This window comes from Antedon bifida, chromosome 2 (assembly GCF_963402885.1).
Source record: "Antedon bifida chromosome 2, ecAntBifi1.1, whole genome shotgun sequence".
NCBI lineage: Eukaryota > Metazoa > Echinodermata > Crinoidea > Comatulida > Antedonidae > Antedon > Antedon bifida.
Window position 1 is genome coordinate 29,765,080 of NC_136227.1, and position 24,321 is coordinate 29,789,400.

A 24,321-nucleotide genomic window follows, 5' to 3' on the forward strand; every position below is an offset into this window, starting at 1 on the left:
GGTGCTTAACAGGCCCAATAATTGGTTTACTGGTCATAAACCAGTGGACCAAGTACTAGTTCAAACTGGTATAAATAATCTCATGTTTGTATTGAATTAAGATAAACTCTTTACTGTGAATAAAATAGCTATCAGTAACTTACTTTTTCCCTTTTACCAGTGGATCCCATGGAGTCGTCTGGTACCAAAGTACATCCATGACCCAGACAGAAGGTTCAATGAGATTCTTGTGCCAACAGTGGATACAGTCCGCAGCACCTGGCTGCTTGAGATGATGACAAAGATCAAGCATCCAGTTGTATTTGTAGGAGATACAGGAACTTCCAAGACTGCCACCATTCAGGACTTCCTAAGGAACATGGATCAAGATGCACATGTAAATATGTCTTGCAAATAATGATGTCCCTGTTTAGGGCCCAAGGTGTCCCCTGAATAAAAATGTCCTTTGAATGTTGGTCCAAAACATACATTGCTGTTTCCATGTCATTAACATATTGGTTTTTTTTTCTTAGCTAATTTTGAACATCAACTTTTCATCCAGAACAACCTCTATGGATTTACAGAGAAATTTGGAGGCTAATGTTGAAAAGCGTACTAAAGACACATATGGGCCACCACCAGGCAAGCATCTCTTGGTCTTTATGGATGATATGAACATGCCTCAGGTAAAATATGATTGACAGGTCACTGTAATTATGGAGGTGTATCCTGAACTTTAAGCCATCATCTTTTCTTCACTTCGTTTTTCCTTTGGTAACTCACTGCCCTTAGAATGTAAACAACAGTACTGTATGTGTTTATTTTTCTGTAGGTTGATGAGTATGGTACCCAGCAGCCCATTGCATTGTTGAAGTTGCTACTCGAGAAAGGTGGAATGTACGACAGAGGCAAGGATCTTATTATGAAGTATATCAGAGATATTGGATACATTGCTTCCATGGGAAAGGTATGCATTATTGGTTAATATTTAGATGTGTGTAAATCTATCTTGAAAATCATTTAATCATGTAAGCATTGTTAAGGGTGTAATCATTTTTATATTATTAAAAACATATTTACTTTTTATAGGCTGGAGGTGGACGTAACGAAGTTGACCCACGGTTCATCTCACTTTTCAGTGTTTTCAACATCACTTTCCCGTCAGACGACTCCCTAAAGAACATCTACAGCTCCATCTTATCTGGTCATCTGCAGTCGTTTGAAGAACCCATTCAGGAAATTGCACCAAAGATCACACAAGCCACTCTAGACCTCTACAAACAGATCATTATAGATCTACCGCCAACACCGTCTAAGTTTCACTACATCTTCAACTTGCGTGACTTATCTCGAGTATGTCAAGGCTTGCTGCTTACTACACCTGATCGGTTTACGACACCAACAAGTTTTGTACGAGTATGGCGTAACGAGTGCTTGCGGGTGTTCTACGATAGACTGATCAATGACGAGGATAAAACGCATGTGGATGTATGTTGAAATTTTTACTCAAATCAAGAGAGTACTTAAGTGAAAAACTGAAGGGCTTTATTTAAAGTAGTTAAAGCAATTTGCATTGGCTCTCAACAGATTAATGTTGATAGAATGAAATACATAGTTTTTTAAATTACTTATCTATTCATTCAAGTGAAAAACCGAGGCTATAGATAATATTTGCTTAGTTCAGTTTGAAACAAAAAGAATTAGATATAGCTAATGTTTGATGATTTTTTTTTGTAGGGCTTGACCAAAAATCTTGTGAATGAGCACTTCAGAGAATATGCTGATAATGCCTTGAGAGAACCATTGTTGTTTGGTGACTACAGAACTGCTCTTGATGAAGCAGAGCCTAGGCTGTATGAGGACTTACAGGACTACAATGCGGCCAAGGCTCTCTTTCAAGAGGTAACAGAAACTTTTAATTTTTAGAGGAACAAGTTTATATTGCCTTGATCTAGTAGTACTTGCCAGAAACAAATGCTTGCATTCTCATAATGACTTAACATTTCATTGATTTCATCAATCCAATAACTGTTTTTTCTTTGTTAATATTTATTAAATTTTCTAGATCCTGGAGGAATACAATGACAACCATACATCAATGAACCTGGTGCTGTTTGAAGATGCTCTTGACCATTTGACCAGAATACATCGTGTCATCAGAATGGACCAAGGACATGCACTCTTGGTTGGAGTTGGTGAGTACAGTACATTTAATGAAGGGAAAATGTCCATTCATACTATAAGAATACTTCACAAATCTCCAAGCATAACACACAACTTTTCTGGTTTTTCTGGAAATTATTATTAGCCTATAATGATTACCTTATTTGCATATTCCAGGTGGTAGTGGTAAGCAGTCTTTAACCAAGTACATTTTATGAAAAGCACATATTTACCATTAATGAAGGGAAAATGTTCATTTATACCATATAAGAATACTTCACAAATCTCCAAGCATAACAGACAGACAGACTTTTCCGGTGTTTCTGCCAATTATGATATTAGACATTAGCATATAATGATGAACATATTTGCATTTTCCAGGTGGTAGTGGTAAGCAGTCTTTAACCAAGTTGGCTGCCTTTGCAGCAGGCTGTGAAGTGTTTGAAATCACCCTTAGCAGAGGCTATGATGAGAACAACTTCAGGGATGATCTTAAAATACTGTACAACAAACTGGGAATTGAGAAGAAGAAAACAGTATTCTTGTTCACAGACCAGCATGTTGCTCAAGAAGGTAAAGTATTTTTGTTCACATACAGGTATGTTGGTCAAGAAGGTCGAGGCGTTTCTACAACTTTCATATTTTACTAACTTTTATATTAGAGAGCTATCAATTTGCAATGTTAATTCATTGTATGTGTGTGAGGACATTTGGGAATTGTTTCCTCACTTGAGTCCTTGTTTAGGTGCATTCTTGTAAATCCTAGGTCTAAAATGTATAGAAGTTTTTAATAAATTTATGAGGTTTTTTAATAATTGATTTCTTATAGGGTTTCTTGAGTTGATCAACAACATGTTGACATCTGGAATGGTTCCAGCACTTTTCCCAGATGATGAAAAAGAAGCCATTATTGGACAGGTAAAATATTGAACTGCTCTATTACTTGTTTGACAAAAAAATTGTGATTTGCCCAAATATAGTAGAGATACCATGTCCAAATATGGGCACATCACATTTTTTTGTTACATAAAGTGTAATAGTGTAGACAGAGCTTTAGGTAAACTCAAACCAATCTAAACAACCTTTAGTAATATTGTTGTAGTGTCTAATGAATCACCCAAATAAACAGTACCTATGTTAATAATATGTATGTGACATCATATTTCTCCTTTCTCTTCTACACTGCCGTATTCCCACTCAACACTTGTTTAATAATATACAAACTTGCAACAATAATACTATACTAACCATTTTTAGATGAGAGATGAAGCAAAGAGAGCAGGGATTGGACCAGCACGGGAAGCTATTTGGCAGTACTTCATCTCGCAGTGTACCAACAACCTTCACATTGTACTGGCTATGTCACCTGTTGGAGACGTCCTCCGCACTAGATGCCGTAACTTCCCAGGCCTGGTCAATAATTGTTCTATTGATTGGTTCATGCCATGGCCAGAACAGGCGTTGCTGGCTGTAGCTTCAGTATTCTTGGGGAGTGATGATGTATGTTTATTTAATTTTTTTTTTCTGATTTATTTATTTATTGACTAAACTCTCTTGACTGTTTTATTTGTTTATGGTGGCCAATGTTTTTTGTTTATGTTTAAAATTTATTTCCCGAAAAACATTATTTGTAGGAAAATATTAATAAACAAACAAACAAAATGTTCAAACCATGGCATTATAATTAGTTTAAAAGTTTTACTTTAAATAATCACTGTTCTTCAAACAAAAGTGTTGATTTTGAATGTTAAACATGAAAAAAAAATCACTTTAATACTTCAAATAGTTTCAGATTTTAATTATGTGTTATCTTCACTCTCAGGTTAAGAACATTCCAGATGATCAACAAGACAACATAGTACAACATGTTGTGTTCGTGCACATGTCTGTCGGAGATGCCAGTGTCAAGTTTCTACAAAAGCTACGTAGAAGTAATTATGTCACACCAAAGAATTACTTGGATTTTATCAACACATATCTCAGGTTATTGGATGAAAAGAATGACTACATCCTTGCACAGGTATAACTAATTATTTTATTTTATAAATATATAGACGATAGTATAAACTCATCACCCTTGAACACAAAACAAGGTTAAATTCTCTTGGGGCCTTATACCACAATGTAGTAGGTAAATGTTAAATTCTCTTGAAAATGTAGTGGCATTGTTTAACATGCTTTTCCTATTCTATGGTCCTTGGTCCAAAGTTCTTTTGAAATATCTAATCCTATGTATGCATGATCATGAATACTAATTGGCATCATACTAATTATCAATATTCATTATCAATATTAAGTGTATCTCTTGTTTATTTTTAGTGTAATCGTCTTGGTGGAGGCATGGCTAAGCTAGCAGAAGCCAGTGAACAGTTGAACGAATTAAATGAAAAGCTAGCTGTTCAGAAAGTTGCAGTTACAGAGAAGACTGAAGCGTGCGAGAAACTTCTGGAGGTTATTTCATCGCGTACCTCGCAGGCAACAGAGAAAAAGCAGGCAGCTATTGCAAAGAGTAAAGAGATTGAAGAACAATCAAAAGTTATTTCAGTTGAAAAGGTGTGGATCAGTTTTAGAGTAGAACTTTGGGACACCCTAATAACGGGAATTGACCCCTATTAAAGAAAGCCCTATAATTGGAACTCTCTCCCCTTTTAAAGAGACTTTGTGACACTGTGGCTAATCCCTATTCAAGGTAAACTTCTCTTATGGGGCACTTTGTTAGATCCAGAAGGTGTCCCTAATAGAGATTCTACTGTATAGTATTTAGTACATTGCAGTTACATTTTTAAAACAGATCTTTATCATCAAATTGTAAATTTGTTGTTGTAGAAAGATGCTGAGGATTCTTTGGCTGAGGCCTTGCCTGCTTTAGAAGCTGCTCGCAATGCTCTCTCTGACCTTGACAAGTCAGATGTTACTGAAATCAGGTAATCTGCTCTTAGCACTACGCTCCATAATGCATATTAAAGTAATACTTACCCTTACTATACATGACCATATCTAGTATTCATCCTGTTTATTACTTCTGATTACCAGGGCGTTTGCTAAACCACCTAAGCAGGTACAAGTGGTATGCGAGTGCATTGTCGTCCTTCGTGGCATACGAGAAGTCTCATGGAAATCGGCCAAAGGTATGATGTCGGAGGCGAACTTCCTCAAGTCACTGACTGAGATGGATGTTGATGGTATTACCCAGACACAAGTAAGAAATAGATTTGAATTTGAAGGCTCTGTACAAGGGGGTTCAAATCAACAAGGCCACAGTACCTAAGCTTGATAATTTAGCTTGAACATTCAGAAGGGCCACAGCCTACTAAGCCTGATAATGAAACATTTAGAAAGCCCTCTATAATTGCTTATTTGTCACTCATTATCACCAATTTGTACATGTTAGAAATTGATATTAAAAACAGATTGATGAAAAGAGCTAAAAGTAGACTACTTCTATTACTATGATTCATTCTCTAATTTCTAACAGGTTAAAACTGTAAGGAACTTCTTGAAAGAGATGGACACTTCACTAGATGAGATGAACAAAATCTCAAAAGCTGGCGCAGGTCTATTTAAGTTTGTGACTGCTGTCATGGGCTATTGTGCTGTTGCTAAGGAGATCAAACCAAAGAGAGAAAAGGTAAAATGCTATTCATATATCTTCAAGTTGTAATATTTTGAATCTTTAAAATCGTATAATACAATAAATATTGTTTATAATATATAAAATAATAATAAATTTCAGGTGGCCAGACTTGAGAAAACATTCCATCAAGCTAAACGTGATCTTGACCGTATCAACAAGGAGGTAGGAACACTGGAAGGGGAATTGCTAGGCCTAAGCCAGCAGTATGAAGAAGCAATGAGAGAGAAGCAGCAACTACAGGAAGAGGCAGAGATCATGGAGAGGCGACTCATTGCAGCTGATAAGCTTATCTCAGGCTTAGGATCAGAGAATGTTAGGTAAAATGTTGATTTAAAGATCTCCTTTTACTAGCCTTTATTGTTATTGTCATCTGTAATTGACAAAAAAAAAGTGTGATGTTTCAAGTATGGTAGTGATGTGACGTCATCGTGTCCATATACATTTTTTTTTCACCAAAATGTTGATAATGTAGACAGATTCTTAGTATCTTCTATAGTATTTGACCATTTGTTTTAATAGTTCAGTTTATATGTCTAAATTTCCATATATGTTAACATCTTTTACAGGTGGACAAAAGATCTTGAAGAGTTGAAGCTTCGTAGAGTACGCCTTCTCGGTGATTGCCTCATCTCGTCTGCTTTCCTCAGCTACGTTGGTGCATTTACATGGGATTTCAGACATAACTTAATCTATGTTGAATGGTTAAATGACATGAAAAACCGAGGTATCCCACTGAGCGATCCCTTCCGTGTGGAAGCTTTACTTACTGATGATGTTGAAATTAGCAAGTAAGTCAATCATTGTCTTATTTATTACTCAAAAAGGTAGCTCTAACAGCTGCACTACACTGTAGTACAGCTGACTTGAAGAGATCCTCTTCAGAAATTAAATAAAAATTTACAATACATTACGACATCAAATTTCATCTTCGTAAATTTCCACAATTGATTATCACAGAACTATAGTCAGTGTGATGGCAGTCTTTCACAGCGGGTTTTATTATTTTGTTTACATTAAATATTTTCATAAAAGAATTAGTAGCTGATAGATACTTGTTTTAATTCTGCCAGAATAATACTTTATTTAAAAACAATTGTCTTCCTTTAGATGGGGTTCTGAAGGTCTTCCACCAGATGAGCTTTCCATTCAGAATGGCATTCTTACAACAAGAGCAAGTCGTTTCCCACTTTGCATTGACCCGCAGCAACAAGCTCTCAACTGGATCAAGAAGAAAGAAGAACCAAACAATCTTAAAGTACAAATTATTCAATTATTTCAATAATAAATCATCGTTTACATGATAGGCCAATAGTAATCAGAGTTTATCATTTAGCACAATCCCCCTACTCTTTCCTGTGCATATTTTGTGTAAAACAGGCCAAATCAGAAAATAATGGATCATATTTTTTTTTCAAACTGAAGTACACCTATTCAACATCCCTTGAATTGCTTTCTTTCATAGGTGTGTACGTTCAATGACCCTGATTTCTTGAAGCAGTTAGAGCTTGCCATCAAGTATGGTTTCCCATTCCTCTTCCAAGATGTTGACGAGTACATTGACCCTGTCATTGATAATGTATTGGAGAAGAATATTAAAGGTAAACAATAAATTGAAAGAAGATCAAAACATTTTCTTGCTTGATTATTGAATGCCCTAGTCAACCTACAATAATTGACACATGTAGAAACGCTAGACATATGTCTGATTATATATCACGATCCATACATACAAACTATGTAACATTCTGAGCTATTTCACAGTACAAGTTTAATATTCTGTTTTTTCTAGGACAAGCTGGCCGTGAATTCATTATGCTAGGCGACAAAGAAGTTGATTATGATCCCAACTTCCGTCTTTACTTGAATACTAAGCTGGCAAACCCCAAGTATACTCCAGCTGTCTTTGGCAAAGCTATGGTCATTAACTACACTGTCACACTGAAGGTAGTATACTGTTCATTATACCCTCATTTTGCAGATTTTAGCAACAATTTCCATGTGTTTCGTAACTTTTGATTTATTTCCATACCATACATGAACAAAAACAGATAAAAACGAAACAAAAAAATTAATTTTGTTTGGTATCGGGATAGCCTGAGGGGTCCCCTGTACCGCGGATAGCCCTAACATCATTAGTAATATAATTTTGATGTAGGCTTTTTTTATGTGTGCTCTTATAGTGTTCCGTCCTTTAAATGGCGAGTTTCCTTTCAACACTGGGAAAAGACAATTTTTAAATAAAATACTTTGCATTTTTAAATAGTTTATTCTGTGATTCTTATATTAAATCAGGGTTTGGAAGATCAACTGCTAAGTGTCATCGTTGGCTTCGAACGCAAAGAACTGGAGGAACAACGTGAGAGGCTGATCCAAGAAACAAGTGACAACAAGCGACTCCTGAAAGATCTTGAAGATTCTCTGTTACGTGAGTTGGCAACATCTACTGGTAACATGCTTGACAACACAGAGTTGGTCCAAACGCTGGAGGAAACCAAATCAAAGGCAACAGAGGTAAGTGTTTAATATGCAGGAACAATGTCATCAATGAAACTGCTGCAATGATAATTATAGAAACATTTTGTGGCATTCCTTCTGTAGAACCAAAGTATGCCATATTTCAAATGAAAATTCCTTAAGCTCTGTCTATACTATCAAACTAGTTTGACAAAAAAGTGTGCCCAAATATGGTAGTGATCTGCCAAAATGTGGCAGTGATATCATCATGTCCATTATATGGGCGCATCACATTTTTTTGTCACATAAAGTTTTATGGTGTAGACAGAGCTTAAAAGATAAATCTAGGTGAGCTAAATTCCTGCATCTCTATTGTCATTGAGGAACAGATCACAAGACACAGGTACAAGATCATTAACACCACAATATTTATTTTATCTCAGGTTTCTGAAAAACTGAAGCTGGCAGCCAAAACAGCCATTGACATTGACAAAATGCGAGATGGCTACCGTCCCGCAGCAAAGCGAGGTGCAATTCTGTTCTTTGTTCTTTCTGAAATGGCTCTCATTAACAACATGTACCAGTACTCACTAGCCTCGTTCCTTGACGTATTCACACACTCACTGAAGAAGAGTTTACCAGATTCGATACTTTTGAAACGATTGGCAAATATAAAAGACGCATTGACTCATAATGTATATAACTATGCTTGCACAGGTTAGTAATAGTACTGTTCATAATAAATAATTCTTAGATTCTACAAAAGTTAATATCTCTGAAGCCCTGTCTACACTTTCAAACTTTATGTGAAAAAAAGTGTGATGTGGCCAAATATGGTAGTGATATGCTTAATGGTAGTAATATGACATCATCATGTCCATATCTGGGCACATCACATAAAGTTTGATAGTGTAGACGTAGATTAAGTAACAACCCTTTGCTTTGCCTTTTTTGTTCAGGATTATTTGAGAAGCACAAATTGCTGTTCTCGTTCCAAATGACAATAAAACTCCAGCAGAGTGAAGGACTGCTGCCACAAGAGGAGCTGGACTTCTTCATTAAAGGAAATCTCTCACTGGAAAAGAGCAAGAGAAAGTGTCCTAACAAATGGATGCCAGAGCAAGGTTGGGAAGATATCATGCAGTTGTACCAGATAGCAGATGATTTGAAAACACTTCCTGATGATGTTGAAAAAAATGATGACATCTGGAAGAAGGTGATTATTTTTGCCTTTGACAAATAATTATAAAAATGTTTGTGGTACATTCCAAAGAAGCGGCTGTAGTGTTAAAACCTATATTTCCCCTTGTTTTGTCCCCTTATTAGGGATGTCCCAAAGAAACTTTATATGTAAACTAATGTCTTAGTACTGTGTAAATACTTCCCTCGTTCATCTAGCTATCTAATATTTTGCTCTGTTTTAGTGGTATGATTTGGATGTTCCAGAACAGGCCCCATTTCCTGGGAAGTACAAGGACACACTCAATGAGTTCCAGAGGCTCCTTCTCCTTCGTTGCTTCCGTGTAGATCGAGTATACCGTGCCATCACAGACTATGTCACATCTTGCATGGGTGAAAAGTATGTAACTCCACCAGTTATCAGTTACGATGCCATTTGGGACCAGAGTACACCATTTTCTCCCATTGTTTTCATCCTGAGTCCTGGTTCGGATCCGGCAAGTGATCTTACTAAGTTGGCAGAGAGGTCTGGTTTTGGTGGTAACAAGCTCAAGTTCCTTTCAATGGGTCAGGGCCAAGAAAAGGTGAGTGTATGGCACCAGTACCTCCAGCTAGTGTTTAAATAAATATATAAATGTTTGGGACGAAATTTTTGTTGTCACAAAATGGATTTTGCTTCAAGATCTACTTTATTGGTCTTGTATTGTAGCTTGATTATTTTTATTTTGAATATTATAGGTTGCCTTACAACTCTTGGAAACAGCTATTGCTCGAGGTCAATGGTTAATGTTACAGAATTGTCATCTCCTTGCCAAGTGGCTTCGAGATCTTGAGAAAGCGTTGGAGCGAATCGCAAAACCACATCCAGATTTCCGTCTGTGGTTGACCACAGATCCTACCCCAGCTTTCCCAATCGGCATCCTCCAGAGATCTCTCAAGGTTGTGACTGAACCACCCAATGGTCTTAAACTGAATCTCAGAAGCACCTACCATAAAATTTCTGCAAATGCATTGGAAAGTTGCCCTCACTCATCATTCAAGCCGTTAATCTTTGTGCTGGCGTTCTTCCATGCTGTGGTGCAGGAGAGACGCAAGTACGGTAAGATTGGATGGAACGTTCCATATGATTTCAATGAGTCTGACTTCCGTGTTTGCCATGAGATTTTGAATACGTATCTGACAAAGGCTTTCGAGCAAGGCGAGACCAAGATACCATGGAACAGTCTTAAGTACTTGATTGGAGAGGTAAGATTAAACAATACATTATTTATCATGTCATTGCATCTCTATCTATAGGACTCCCAAAATCCTACAAAAAAGAATAGTATTTGTGAGAATATCGAAAGATCATCAACCAGACACGCCTAGGACAAATATGGTAAAACTAAAGCAGTTATTAAAATTACAGTGTTTCTGTTTTACTAGGTCATGTATGGTGGACGTGCAATTGACAACTTTGATCGTCGAATCCTGAACACTTACATGGATGAGTATATGGGTGACTTCATCTTTGACACATTCCAACCATTCCATTTCTATTACAATGATGAAGTTGATTATCACATTCCAGAGCTTGGACCAAAAGATAATTACACGTGTAAGTAATAAGCTCTGTATTTTTAATAGTGACACATGGAGTTCGCCTGCATTTTTAAGACTTTTGAAGACTTATAATATGACCAAGGAGTGCCTTGAATCTGTGCTGTAACTATTATGGTTTGCAGTGCCCTAACTTAACCACTCAACTAAATATTAGCTATATTAGTACACTACTACATTTTAATCACTAGAATGATTTCAGCATGTTGCAAATATTAACTACACACATTAAAGACAATCTGTTACTCAAAATTATTTTCATTGTGAATTCCTTTTACAGTGGCAATCGAAGAACTTCCACTGGCTAACACTCCAGAAGTATTTGGACTGCATCCCAATGCAGAGATTAATTACTATACTAATGCTGCTAGAGACATGTGGTCACAACTGGTTGAGCTGCAACCACAGACAGGTGAGTCTACAATCAAATAAAAAGCATTGAAGAACATATTTTTTATTTCTTTTTAATTGCAATAATGTTATATTCTTTATAAGGTGAGTCTGGAACCGGTATCAGTCGAGAGGACTTCATTGCTGGTATTGCATCGGACATTCAGAACAAACTGCCTCAACAATTCGACTTGGACAAGTTACGCAAGAAATTTGGCGTTGAAATCTCGCCAACAACTGTGGTTCTTTTACAAGAGTTAGAACGTTTCAATAGACTCATCTTGAGGATGTCAAAATCTCTCATTGAATTACAAAGGGTAATTGCAATCTGTTATTTCTCTTTTATTGGTGACTACAGATTATAGTCTACCTACAGTAAGGCTGTAATAATAATAATAACAATTTGTTGTCTTTTCTCTGTACTTTCCTTTTAGCTTTTGTTTTTGTTACTGCTAATATCATTTATTTAATTTTGGGGAATTATTTTTTCAAATTTATTTCTAGGCCTTAAAAGGAGAAGTTGGTATGAGCAACGTCTTGGACAATGTATCGCGATCTCTTTACAATGGTCAGATTCCAGGTATATGGAGGCAGCTCGCCCCTGATACACTCAAGTCTCTTGGTAACTGGATGGTGCATTTCCAACGTCGATTTGCACAGTATACAACATGGGTACATATTTTTGTGTTTTTTATTAACTTGGAAAGACCAATATTTTATTTATTTATGTGTTAAGTTTTAAGAAAAGAGGGACCAGGAGTTAGGACTATTATGTGGAGACTGTATTTCTGCAAGGAATTTTGTTTACCCTCTTTATTCAGTTTTGCCAAAGCCCACATAATTGAGAGATATTTTCGTGCCTGAATATAAACTAAATATTCTTTTTTTTTTTTTTTTCTCTTCTCAAGGTAAATGAGAGTGAACCAGCTGTGATGTGGTTGAGTGGACTTCACATACCTGAGTCATACTTAACTGCCTTAGTACAGGCAACCTGTCGTAAGAATGGATGGCCTCTGGATAGATCAACGCTCTATACTAATGTTACACAGTACATGACCCCTGATGAGGTCAGCGAACGTGCTCATTCTGGTAAGTTTCAGCATAATACTGTAGTATAAATGGCATAGATATACTTGTTTGATAAATTATGATAAATTGTGTTGGCATTCATGCATTCTGCGTCTATTTATGAAATGTATTCTACATTCTATTGTGCACTCATGCATATCACGTTATTGATTGGTCAGCCACAGCTAACTTGTTTGTCTCTCGTTGGTATTTCTTACCAGTGTACAGAGGTGGACAACCACTTTACTATTCTGACAATACTGTATCTTTATTTTTTAAGGGTGCTTTGTGTCAGGGCTTTATCTAGAAGGTGCTGCTTGGAATCGTGAGGATAGTTGCTTACAGCGCCCTCGTCCTAAGCAGCTGATTGAGCAACTTCCAATACTGAAAGTTATCCCGATTGAAGCTCATAGACTTAAACTACAGGTACGCAACAAAGTAAAAAGCTCATGTGCACTTTAAAGAACCTAGTACATCTTTCGAGACGAGTAGGGGGTTACCCCGGTGTACTAGTATACACACAGCCACTGTCAATCATCAAGAGGGCCCCTTGATTGTCAGCATACGCTGTTTAGGGTTACCCTCTATAAATAAGGTGTAATAAAAAAAAATAAAAAAATATGATAGCTAGCTAAAGTTAGCTGTCTATGTGTGTCTGTGATTGTATTCTTACATTAGTCTGTATTACAGTATATATTGTGGATCAATGTGTTTTAGGTCTATTTGAATACAGATAGATTTCACAATTTATAGTCCATATTACCACTGTAATTCTATTATTTTTCAGAATACATTCAAAACACCAGTGTATACAACATCACAGCGACGTAATGCTATGGGTGTTGGCCTGGTGTTTGAAGCCGATTTAGCTACATCCGAGCATACGTCACACTGGGTATTACAGGGAGTTTGCCTGGTGCTAAACACAGATTAATATGTTAGGGAAAGTCCACAAGTTGCTAAACATACGTGAGGGTCAGATTTATCAAACATGCTCACTTTTCATAATAACCTTAAAGGTAAAATGGATGACCTAAATAGATATATTGCTCACCCCTAATTGTTTATAGAATATTCCCTTTTAATGTCACTTCGACCGAAAATGTTATCTAAAAAAATATTTACGGTACCTGAAAAACATATTTGAAAGGGAAAAACTGGACGCACATTATTTTGTTTGTGGTTAAAATTCACTTCTGCATAACCTATTCATTTTTTTCATCTTTTCATGTTTTCGGGGGCAATACATCTTTAAGATTTATTACCTATCTGTTGTGTAGCAGTTATAATAAGAATGTTTGATAATATAGCGCAAAATGAAGGGCTGGACAATTTATATACTAGTTTGTTTCTCATTTTTAAACAATTTCATAATGTGATAATATTGTATATTGAATACTGTATAATACTTATATTCTTGTGTATAAGAAGAAGTTTTGTCAAAATATAGTGCTCAACTATCAGTTTTTGTAAAAATCCTTCTACTTGTATATTCTAATTTAAAAAAAGGGAATCTTCAGGGAAAAAAAATTGGAAAATGGCCAAATTTCGACACTTTTATTTTTGACATAACTAGTTACTATGGCCCTATAAGGTGATGATAACACAATATATGCGCAAATATGGCAATATTATGGCATAATTATTAACTTTAAAAAGTGGATATTTTGGCAATTTTTCGAAAAAATCCCTGTACTATAGTTCAGGGAAGTTTTCGAAAAATGCCAAAATTTCGACCCTTTTATTTTTTTACCAAACTAGTTACTATGGCTCTATTAAAGGTGATGATAACACAATATATGCGCATATATGGCAATATTATGGCATAATTATTAACTTTAAGAAGTGGATATTTTGGCCATTTTTCGAAAAAATCCCTGTACTATTAGTTCAGGGAAATTTTCAAAAAATGGCAATATTTCGACCCTTTTATTTGTTGACATAACTAGTTACTATAGCCCTATAGTAACTTTCGAAAATTTCCCTGTACTATAGTACAGGGAAATTTTCGAAAAATGGCAATATTTCGACCCTTTTATTTTTTTACTTAACTAGTTACTATGGCTCTATAAGGTGATGATAACACAATATATGCGCATATATGGCAATATTATGGCATAATTATTAACATTTAAAAAGTGGATATTTTGACAATTTTTCGAAAAATGACCAAATTTCGCCCTTTATTTGTTTACATAATTAGTTACTATGGCTCTATAAGATGATGATAACACAATATATGTGCATATATGGCAATATTATCGCATAATTATTGAATTTTAAGAAGTGGCCATTTTTCGAAAAAATCCCTACTGGATGGGGGAAAACCTAAAATATATTTTTAACACTCAAAATATTAAATACAGTACAGCAGAAAAGAAATAGTTATTTGTCGTTTATTATATTTCTTTTTGAAACAGGCATGAAGTATAGGACAATAGCAACTAAGGAAAAATTAATTTAAAAAATCAAAAAGTTCACTAAATTATTATTTTGAAATATATTAATGCTTATTCGCGATGATCTAAACATTAAAAAAACTAATTTCTAAATGGTCCTCTTTTTGGACTGGCATGAAATAATATAATAATATTAATTATTTATTCAATTAATTCAGTTAATTTTAAAAAACTGGTTAAAAAATAATAATTATTATCACTGTGGAATAATTAATTAGTATTATAAGTAGAAACAAGACCTATGAAGTTAAGGACCATCTTAACATCACTTTAACCTTCTGCAGTTACTGCAGTATCTACATTTAAGCTTTTCCTAGCATAATCAATTCACACATTGTTTATTACAGTGACTGCTTAATAATACTCATTGAAATCATATATTTATCATCAATTTAAAAAATGTAGTTACTGCAGTAACTGCAGTATTATTACTAGTCCTGATAAAATTCATCTACAGTAATTCTCTGGGATTATAATGTTGCAATTGTAAATTTATTTCAAATTAACTTAAAACCTGGAAAGCAAATACGCTCTAACACTCACAAAGCGAGTTGTTGTTATTGTTATCATATCAGTACAAAATGTTCAACATTACATTTTTTTTGGTTAAGTAATTATGCGAATGTTCGTCCAGAAAGAAGGATTACTCCGTTGAAAACAGGAGAGCAAACAAAAATCAAAATCAAGAGACAATCAGCTTATGACGACAGATAACCCCTGATAGAAAAAAAGAAAATTAAAATCAAAATATGTTTTAGGCTTTTGATGTACAAAGGCACTGTATCATGGCTGTATAGCCTTCCTACTGTATACACACTAGGCTAGAAAACTTTTGGGCTAGCTGGTTGCAAGCATCGAGTTGTGATTACAAACAATTACTTGAATCCTTGCGTTGCGTCTTAGTGTAAACCAAGCTTATTTGCCATAGTATAGCATCTGTTTTTAATTTCTTGGCCTACTGTAGCCTACCACTACTAGACAACAATGTGTGACATCATCATGTCCATATATGTACACATCACATTATTTTGTCACATAAAGTTTGATAGTGTGGACAGAGCTTTAGAATAAAAGTAAAAATCGCACTTACGGTAATTTCATCCTCATAAACACCCTCATCATGAAGAAAGGAATTAAAATACAAGCAAATCCAACAAAGAGTAGCAGGAATCGATTCAGTTTTGGAGTGTTAGGCATGTTTGACTTGTCTAGAATGACGAACCCTAAACCGCCAATTGTAAAAAGAAAACTAGACGCCAGTCCTTCCATAATATATTGGCCGTTAACTCTGTATGGCATAAAGGCAACCTGTAGGAAGACAAACATATAGATAATAGAGTGAGTTAATTTCAACAATTTAAACAAAATAAATATATCAAAAGATACTACACAGCATTAAAGTAATCAATTTATTTATACTGTCCTATAACACTTTCAGTACTAAAGCATTTGTTGTTTTTAAAGTCTTACATCAAGGTAAAAGAAATATAGGTGAAACATGCAAGTGATTTTAATGTTGCTCTATCAAAGGATTAAATCCCCTCTACCAGCTTAGATGTAAAAATGCTGTGTTCAAAGCTTGAAATTATTATTGCATTATAAAGCATTTTTTCAATAAAACAGATTTATATTGCTAGTATATGAGCCAATACTTACTGGTTTCTGGTGGCCATTTTCATCAGTGGTTGAACCAACACTTGGGGGTTCTACAATTACATCATAGATGAGTCCTGCAAATAAACCAGAGAATAATAGTAATAAAAAAAAGTTGACTTTTTAATGACGCACCCTAACTGTCCTTTTGTCAAAAAAATATATAATATAGGGCCTATATATAGCCTAGAATAGTAGTAAGTAGGCCTAATTACTTGACTTCTATTAGTTAGTATAGTAACTTGTAAGTTGGCCTTGCCTAGGCCTAAAAAACTAAAGTAAGGCCTAAATATTTATTAATTATTATTATAGGCATTATTTATATGATTATTAATAAATCAATATTTTGCTATGTGTGCGATATATGGTGTCCTAAAACTAATTGTTATCAAAATAAACAGTAAGATTTTGACAAAATTGTAATTTAGAATTCTAGGCCCTTCAGTAAGCAAACTTCTTTATGAGCCATATGGCGGGGTGAGCATCCTTGAGACGTGTGCATAACAATACGTACGTGAATGCAAGGATTGGCATAATTAGGCCTAGCTAAAATGACATTTACATCAAGTTTATACAAACCTCCAGTAACTAAAAAGTATGAGCCTAATACAATTGCATAAACTGTCATTGCTCCGGGTGTTTTTAGCCACGATGGCTTCTTCAAACGAAGATGAGGACATTCTAAAACAGTGAATGGAAGCGAAAGAATTGTCTCCATTTTGAGTTTTTGAGCCACGTAGAAAAAGAGTTGCCAGAAAATTTACCTTGTGTGACGTAGCTCAAATATGGCGGGCAATTTGTGACAAAAAGAACAAAACGGTCATTGTGAACTTCATTTCTTTTAATGAGAGAGAGAAGTGTAATAAACAAACAAACGTTATAAATTATACATCTCGGTTTCATTACACAAACAAATGTATTGATTATATTACCATTTGTGCTTTTGCTCTTTATTTTTGTTAAAATATAGGTCCGATTTCGCTTGGCCAAAATAAATTAAGGAGAATTGAGGGGAATTCTATAACTCTCTCACACGTAACCCATTGTCTCTCTAAATTCAGAATTACAGTACATCTATGATTAATTTAGGATATGTGGTCCACAATTCAATCCATTTATCATTTGACTCAACAGAGATAATAAACTTTCATATTTCGTCATCATATAACGAAAATGTAATTTCAGTTTTTATATAATTTGTAATTTTCTATTAATTTTATCATCGCACCAATATACTCACATTATAATGTAATGTAATTATATCAATTAAAAACCTAAAAACATTTGCGGCCATTACGAATAGCATAGATAGGCCCTATTATTATATACTGTCAGTGGTTTGGGTGACGTGATTTGCTAAGAACTATAGATTCCAACTTTAATAAAATATTTAATAATAAACTGTAATATTTTAGACATTATTATTGGTTGGTTGCAACAACGCAGTGTTCGTCTTCTTAAGCTCTGTCTACACTATCAAACTATTTTAATGTGCCCAAATATGGTAGTGATATACCCAAATATGGTAGTGATATGACATCATCATGTGTACGTCCATATATGGGCACATTATTTTTTTCACATAAAGTTGGATAGTGTAGATAGAGCTTTATCTGATCCTAGTGACGCTTTGATGATCTCATTGTATCGCTCTATTATACGCGCACGCAAAATGTGCGCGTAAAATAGAACGTTTTTCCCATTGTTACGTCACAATATACATTCGAAAAAAACTAACGAAATCCAAGCGTTGTCAAGTCAGAATTATTAAATTCTTCCAACTGTGAACAGTGATTTCAAATTGCTCTTCATTCAAACGAAATAAAACTGCATTTACTTTTTAAATCAATTCTGAAATACGAAACATCGATTCTTATTTACCTTTGCTATACTTATATCAAGTGAGTATGGCTAAGTATATATTTAAAAGAAGATTTTATGCTTCTTTAGAGGAGGCCAAAGATCTAGGCCAGGTGACGGTGAGATCAAACGATTTTCACGCCACCATGGGTGATGCTAGCAGTCACCGAAAAGGAGGCAGGAGGGCTAAAACCAGGGGTTGTCCCTACGTCAGACGTAGTAAGCAATAATATTTCTGAATTAAAAGAATTAGATAATCTTTCTAAAGTAGAAAGTATTTCAAATAATTCCATTGATAACGAAAATCATTACAATAAAACTATTGAGCTTCCTTCTAATGATGAGAAAATTAGAAAGACTGACATGGATGATGCGTCAGGTGATAATGACGTCATATCCACAAACTCGACTTCAAATTCTAAACTTCCAAATGAAAATTATGAACATGAAGCCAATCATGATTATTTGAAGACATTACTTGATCGACAAAAAGTCTCTGGAAATCCATGGGCCCAGTTTGAATCGCATTCTGTTAAAGATAATATGGTAGAGTTTTTATGTTACATTCGATCAGAGCTCATGCGGTATGGATACATAATCGATTATGATATATTACATCGGAGCCTTACACTTGTAGAAAGTATATTGATGTGTGACCACACAGATGTTAGACTAGGGAATCTAGAAGAGTTGGCAATTGCATCATTTTGCCTTGCAATGAAATGTGCTGAACGATACCAATCTAAGAGTATCATACCTTATACTTGTCAGTGCCTCCAGGATATTGGCTATTTTGATTCTAAATTAATTTCACAAATAGAATTCAATATACTAAAGAGTTTAAACTTTAAGATTAATAGTGTCACTTGTCTTGACTTTATACATGCTTACTGTGATATTGGTAGCAGTAACGCTAGCTCTGAAATTATCAAACAAGCCATAGAAACAGTGAGACAAGAATCTGTAAAATATTTGATTACAAATAGAATATCTCACACATCGGTAAAACCATCCATAATAGCATTCTTGATAGTAGTTGACGAATGTGAGATACTTGGCTTAAGTTGGGAATCACTTGTTGATGAGGCAAAATATAAGATGCAAAAAGACACGATAAATAAGATAATAAATAAGTTAAGGTATATAAATAAGTTACAATAAGATAATTAAGTTACTTTATAATAAGATAAATTACAATAAGATATGACGCAATAACACAATAAATAAGTTAAGGTAATAAGTTACAATAGGCCTAAGATAAGTAAGTTAAGTTAAAATAAAATAAAATAAATTACAATAAGATAAGATACAATTTTCAATTTACAAAAAAATAGATTTTTGGATAAACATCATTGGTAACCAAACTGGTACCAATGCCAACACATTATCACCGTAATAAACATCAGCATAAGATACGTGACCATCATTTAAAAAAATAAGTAAAAAGATGAAATAAGATAATGTACAATAAGATACGATAAGGTAAACAATAAGATAGGGTGCAATATAAGATAGGTGTATTGATGCAACAACATTGGATACCATTACGATAAGAAACAATGAAGAGGTGTACATAAATAATATTTAAGATTTCAAGCAAAGATAATAATCAATAAAATGAAATCAAGGGAATGAGAAAGATACTTATAAATAATAAATAATACAAAAATGATATCCAAGTATACGTACGTTAAAAAAAAATTAGTGATATAATGCTAATAATAACTATAAAGACTAACAAATAAAAATATAATGCTGTAATAAATAAAATAATTGTATATAATTACGTTTTGTTTCAATGAAACAATAGAGTAAGAACATTTAACATTATTTTAATTTAAAATGACAATACACAAAAATTAAGATTAAACAATTCTTCTTCCCTTATTTTTCAAAATTTTAATTAATTTGGCCAATGGGAAGAAAAAACAAAATTTCCAGTCTGAAGTCGGAGATGCTACCTCATCGTGGTAGACTGGTGTCAACATCATTGGTAACCAAACTGGTACCAATGATGGCTAACAGCATCACGCATCATCACCGTAATAAACATCATCATCATATCAGATACGTGACCATGTCGTACTTCGTGGTAGAGATGGCTTCCATCACGCGAATGACTGATTGATTTTATTTTCCTCGAACTTGTTGAACAATATTTCTGTAAGCAAATTTGTTTGCAATATTTTGAATAATAAAACATTACGTATTCCCTATGTTCGTATAAAATAAAGCCCCTTCTGGGGATATTTCTGAGGGGACACTTTCCTTGTGATGCGAACGACCGGGAAAAATAATTTAGTTTTAACATAGTCAACCCATATTCAGACACCTCAGGTTAGGAAAGGCCTGAAGGCCAAGTTAAGGGGACACTTGGGTCCCGATGGTCTAATGTCTTAATTCGGGGGATGTGTTGGGACACCTATAAAATAAAGTATGCGTCACAATTCGATTGACCTAAAAAAGTACAATTACATAGATATCTATTAAACCACATCACGTAAAATAGATTTTGAAACACTACCCGTAGGTAGCGGAACAAGAAACACAACACTTTTATACTTTGCATTTTATTTTATTCATGAATGAACACATACAGACCATTTGTACAGTAACGTAATTATGAATACAAATGAAGAACTTTTTTGCTAGTTGTACCAGCTTTTTCAGTCCTACTAATAATTTATCTCCGATTAAAAGAGAAACGAACACACTCTACAACTTCAACAGGACCCAAATTAATAGCTTGTGAAACAATGATTGTTAGTGTTACTATGGTAACGTAACAATGTAAAAGAACAATAGTGAACGAGGTAGATGTATAAATGGTGTGATTATCTTCTCTATTGTTTTATTTAAACACTCCTACTTAACCGATTCTCGGTACTGTTTACAGGCAAATTCCGTAATACAGTGTAACATATGTATCACACCTGTATAGGCCATAAGCCTAACCTTAATATACAAATGTGTAAAACATTTATCATAATAGGCCTACCCATTGCACTATGGCTGTTTGTAAAAGCTTTTGAAACATAATTCTTATGTGTCTGGAACCATGGAGGCCATGCTGAAACTAATTATTATCATACCTCAACAAATATTTAAATATCGTGGTAAAGTAGGGTCCTATGCATGCCCAATGAAAGTCATGAAAACGGATTTAAAAATATTCATTAAAAACATAATTAACATTTTAAAAAACTTAAATAAATAAAAGGTCAGACTACACCAACATAAAATATTTATATTATTAAAAGAACAAATACTTATAAAATAAACTTTGTTTAAAGATGTATTGTCCCTTTGTCAAATTCCAAAAAAAAAAAAAAAAAAAAGATTTCGAAAAAAAGTGGGTCATTTTGAAGTATCATAATAGTTATTAACTTTCACCAAAAATTAGTCAAAAAAAAAATCATTTAACTGAAATACAGACGTTTTTTGGTTAAAAAAATAACTTTGACTTCCAGTCAAAGTTTTCGATCAAAACATATCTCATAATGCAACGCTCTTATTTGGCTACTCTGTATGCATAATCATAAAACTTCTTTGCGATCTGTTTGAAAACACCTTCTCAACCGTGACGAGTTGTAAACAATCCTAATTAGCATCATGCATAATGTATACTCATGGTTTGAAATCTTTGTTTACTTTCGCTCGCGACGATTTTACAGACGAAATGTAATCAAATTAATTTAGCTGTTAATTACGTAAAATTGTTGTTTTTGGCTCGAATTTTCGACTTAAAGTGAATAACTTTAATATTACTTTGATATGGCCAATTTAAATTTAGAATATTTTGACCTTCATTTTTTTGTGTTTCAAGGGACAATACATCTTTAAACAAATATTTCATAAATCTGAATTTTTTTTTCTTATTTCAGAAACAGAAAATGCAAAGTATATACCGTAGTAACTTTAAATAAAAACAAAATACATAGAACCTTTGGGCAAAATATAATACATAATTTAAAAATAATACAATATTTAATGCTGTAATTAAAAGCTAGAGCATAAATTGAATACTAAAGTTTTAGATTTTCTTTAAAAATCTATAAAATAAAAATTATGAATATTTAGCTTATAATATGCAAGTGGGTGGAAGCATCTTGAACTTATTTCTCCATGGTATAGAGTGGGTGGGTGAAGGCAAGAAGTCATTAAATTTAGCTTCCAGAGCAAACTTGTAGGCGACCAGTGGAGTAACATGGAGGCCTGAGGCCCCTGGTTTAGGAACCCTCCATCGCTGGATGCCTCGGGCTCAATTATTCATTTGATAAAATGAAGATGGGAAAATCTGCAGCCCCAATCAATTATATACTGTATACAGTATAATTATTCTATTTGTACATGCTATTCCATAATAATCATAGAGTTTTCTGTACTCTATGCATAACACAGTATTTCTCACCCTCTCGCATGTACTGTGAACACTTTTATATAAACTTTGTTTATACATGTTTGCAATACAGTATTACTGTAACAGATCATACAAAACACACCGATTTAAATTTGTCATTAAAACATTTTAACATCTTTGATGTTCAAATTAACTACATGAAAATAAAACTTTTAAAAACATAAAATACAGTAGTAAATTTTGATATTAAATAAAATGTCTTTAAATTATCAGCATTAAAATTTATACTGCACTTGCTTCAGTAAAAATTCTGGTTTGTTTATAGCTGTAAATATAAATATCTCAAACCAATTTGACAGTAGTATTGTGATGTGATCAAACAACACACAGACACAAAAAAATCAATTATAACTATTATGAATTATCCATATGATTTCATAGTAACTATGAACGAGAAACTTTTGCTTGCTAGACCATAAAGTATATTTAATAATATGTGATAAGAATCGTGAAGAAATTGACTACAATAATATTGTACTACTTTACTAAATATTTGCAGTAATTTTGTACAATCACACAATATTGAAATCGCACGATATTGTTTAAATCACTACTGAATAAAACTGACTCCCACACATAAATTTGGTAAGGCCTGCTTCCATTTCAAGAATCTATACCACAGAATTATTTTTACATTTCTCAAAAAGTATACAATTGGTAATACTGTATCATGTAAAACAATACATCAGCTGAATAAAACTTAACACTACATATAATACAGTAGAACCCCTCCTTTAAGCCTCGTTTCCATAAAATCGCTACACCGTCGCTACAGCGTTTCCATTAAAATAGCTACATGCGCAGACGCAATCGGGAAGGCTCCCCGATTCATCGCAGTCAAATCGGCAAAGTTCAACCATGTTCAACTTTGACGATTTTGTCGGCGATGAATCGTATACGCGTACCAAAGAATATTTAGCGCTCGCGTACTAGATCCCCGATAAATTCTAGCGTTTCCATAGAATCGCTACGCTCTGTCGTGTAGTGATTTTATGGAAACCAGGCCTTAGGGGACACTTCTATTAAGGGGACACTTTCCCATGAAATTAATGTGGGGAAATACATATTTTCACACTATGACCACACAAACCCTATTCTGAGGACACCTCTAATATACTTGTTTGGGCTACTGTACTACTGTATTGGGAATTTTATTAAATATTAAGTATTTGTTTACTTTGGAAGATACCATGGAATTATTTGCACTATTGCATTATACTTCAGAATAGCATCACTCTTCCTTCAACCATGGAGAAATAAGTCGTAACTTATTTATCCATGTTTCAACCAAAGGTATCAAAGTCCCTGTACATTAAGTATCTTTTCAGTGGAAGGGGCACACTTAATCGATCAATGTTGTTTGTGTTCTGGACGATTCGTCGGATAACGTGCCGACACAGTTGAGCAAGTTTCTGTACCGTTACTGGGTATGATATGAAGTGGACGGATCCGTTTTTTGAACT

The 24,321-nt window shown here is 34.1% G+C and overlaps 3 protein-coding genes across 5 annotated transcripts in view; 1 reads left to right on the top strand and 2 right to left on the bottom strand.

Annotated features, from left to right (window-relative positions):
• The window catches only part of LOC144834468 (dynein axonemal heavy chain 10-like), a 32,661-nt gene extending 18,732 nt beyond the window's left edge, over positions 1 to 13,929 (top strand). The window contains exons 39-69 of the mRNA XM_078689266.1: positions 161 to 376; positions 513 to 665; positions 812 to 946; positions 1,069 to 1,467; positions 1,717 to 1,881; positions 2,045 to 2,174; positions 2,524 to 2,715; positions 2,972 to 3,060; positions 3,400 to 3,642; positions 3,965 to 4,162; positions 4,462 to 4,695; positions 4,969 to 5,066; positions 5,176 to 5,341; positions 5,618 to 5,770; positions 5,876 to 6,093; positions 6,343 to 6,564; positions 6,884 to 7,031; positions 7,239 to 7,374; positions 7,566 to 7,720; positions 8,069 to 8,287; positions 8,674 to 8,947; positions 9,190 to 9,446; positions 9,655 to 9,993; positions 10,148 to 10,654; positions 10,835 to 11,006; positions 11,289 to 11,420; positions 11,504 to 11,715; positions 11,903 to 12,070; positions 12,307 to 12,487; positions 12,747 to 12,892; positions 13,254 to 13,929. Of these exons, the coding sequence (XP_078545392.1) occupies positions 161 to 376; positions 513 to 665; positions 812 to 946; positions 1,069 to 1,467; positions 1,717 to 1,881; positions 2,045 to 2,174; positions 2,524 to 2,715; positions 2,972 to 3,060; positions 3,400 to 3,642; positions 3,965 to 4,162; positions 4,462 to 4,695; positions 4,969 to 5,066; positions 5,176 to 5,341; positions 5,618 to 5,770; positions 5,876 to 6,093; positions 6,343 to 6,564; positions 6,884 to 7,031; positions 7,239 to 7,374; positions 7,566 to 7,720; positions 8,069 to 8,287; positions 8,674 to 8,947; positions 9,190 to 9,446; positions 9,655 to 9,993; positions 10,148 to 10,654; positions 10,835 to 11,006; positions 11,289 to 11,420; positions 11,504 to 11,715; positions 11,903 to 12,070; positions 12,307 to 12,487; positions 12,747 to 12,892; positions 13,254 to 13,400 (6,204 nt within the window). The 3' untranslated portion in view covers positions 13,401 to 13,929. The remainder of the gene's footprint in view (positions 1 to 160; positions 377 to 512; positions 666 to 811; positions 947 to 1,068; positions 1,468 to 1,716; positions 1,882 to 2,044; positions 2,175 to 2,523; positions 2,716 to 2,971; positions 3,061 to 3,399; positions 3,643 to 3,964; positions 4,163 to 4,461; positions 4,696 to 4,968; positions 5,067 to 5,175; positions 5,342 to 5,617; positions 5,771 to 5,875; positions 6,094 to 6,342; positions 6,565 to 6,883; positions 7,032 to 7,238; positions 7,375 to 7,565; positions 7,721 to 8,068; positions 8,288 to 8,673; positions 8,948 to 9,189; positions 9,447 to 9,654; positions 9,994 to 10,147; positions 10,655 to 10,834; positions 11,007 to 11,288; positions 11,421 to 11,503; positions 11,716 to 11,902; positions 12,071 to 12,306; positions 12,488 to 12,746; positions 12,893 to 13,253) is intronic.
• LOC144834499 (WD repeat and SOCS box-containing protein 1-like) overlaps positions 1 to 24,321 on the bottom strand; it is a 215,216-nt gene that overhangs the window by 183,395 nt on the left and 7,500 nt on the right. Inside the window, exon 8 of one of the 2 annotated variants that reach the window (XR_013610977.1) lies at positions 23,874 to 24,319. Coding sequence is in view for 1 of the 2 variants with exons in the window: in XM_078689325.1 (XP_078545451.1) it covers positions 24,142 to 24,319 (178 nt within the window). In the remaining variant the exon portion in view is untranslated. Of the gene's footprint in view, positions 1 to 23,752; positions 24,320 to 24,321 lie in introns of those variants that run through there. The other variant, XM_078689325.1, reaches the window with a different exon arrangement.
• Positions 2,625 to 17,342, bottom strand: LOC144834520 (oligosaccharyltransferase complex subunit ostc-like). Of its 2 annotated transcripts, XR_013610982.1 has the most exons (5): positions 17,158 to 17,342; positions 16,582 to 16,655; positions 16,016 to 16,233; positions 14,997 to 15,642; positions 2,625 to 2,642 (listed from the first exon to the last, which is right to left on the bottom strand). XR_013610982.1 is itself a non-coding variant. In XM_078689352.1 (4 exons), the coding sequence occupies exons 1-4, from the start codon at positions 17,294 to 17,296 to the stop codon at positions 15,624 to 15,626; spliced, it is 450 nt and encodes a 149-aa protein (XP_078545478.1). In that variant the 5' UTR covers positions 17,297 to 17,342; the 3' UTR covers positions 14,849 to 15,623. The 2 variants fall into 2 exon arrangements, 1 of the variants encoding a protein (XP_078545478.1); XM_078689352.1 differs by lacking the exon at positions 2,625 to 2,642 and having other exon boundaries at positions 14,849 to 15,642.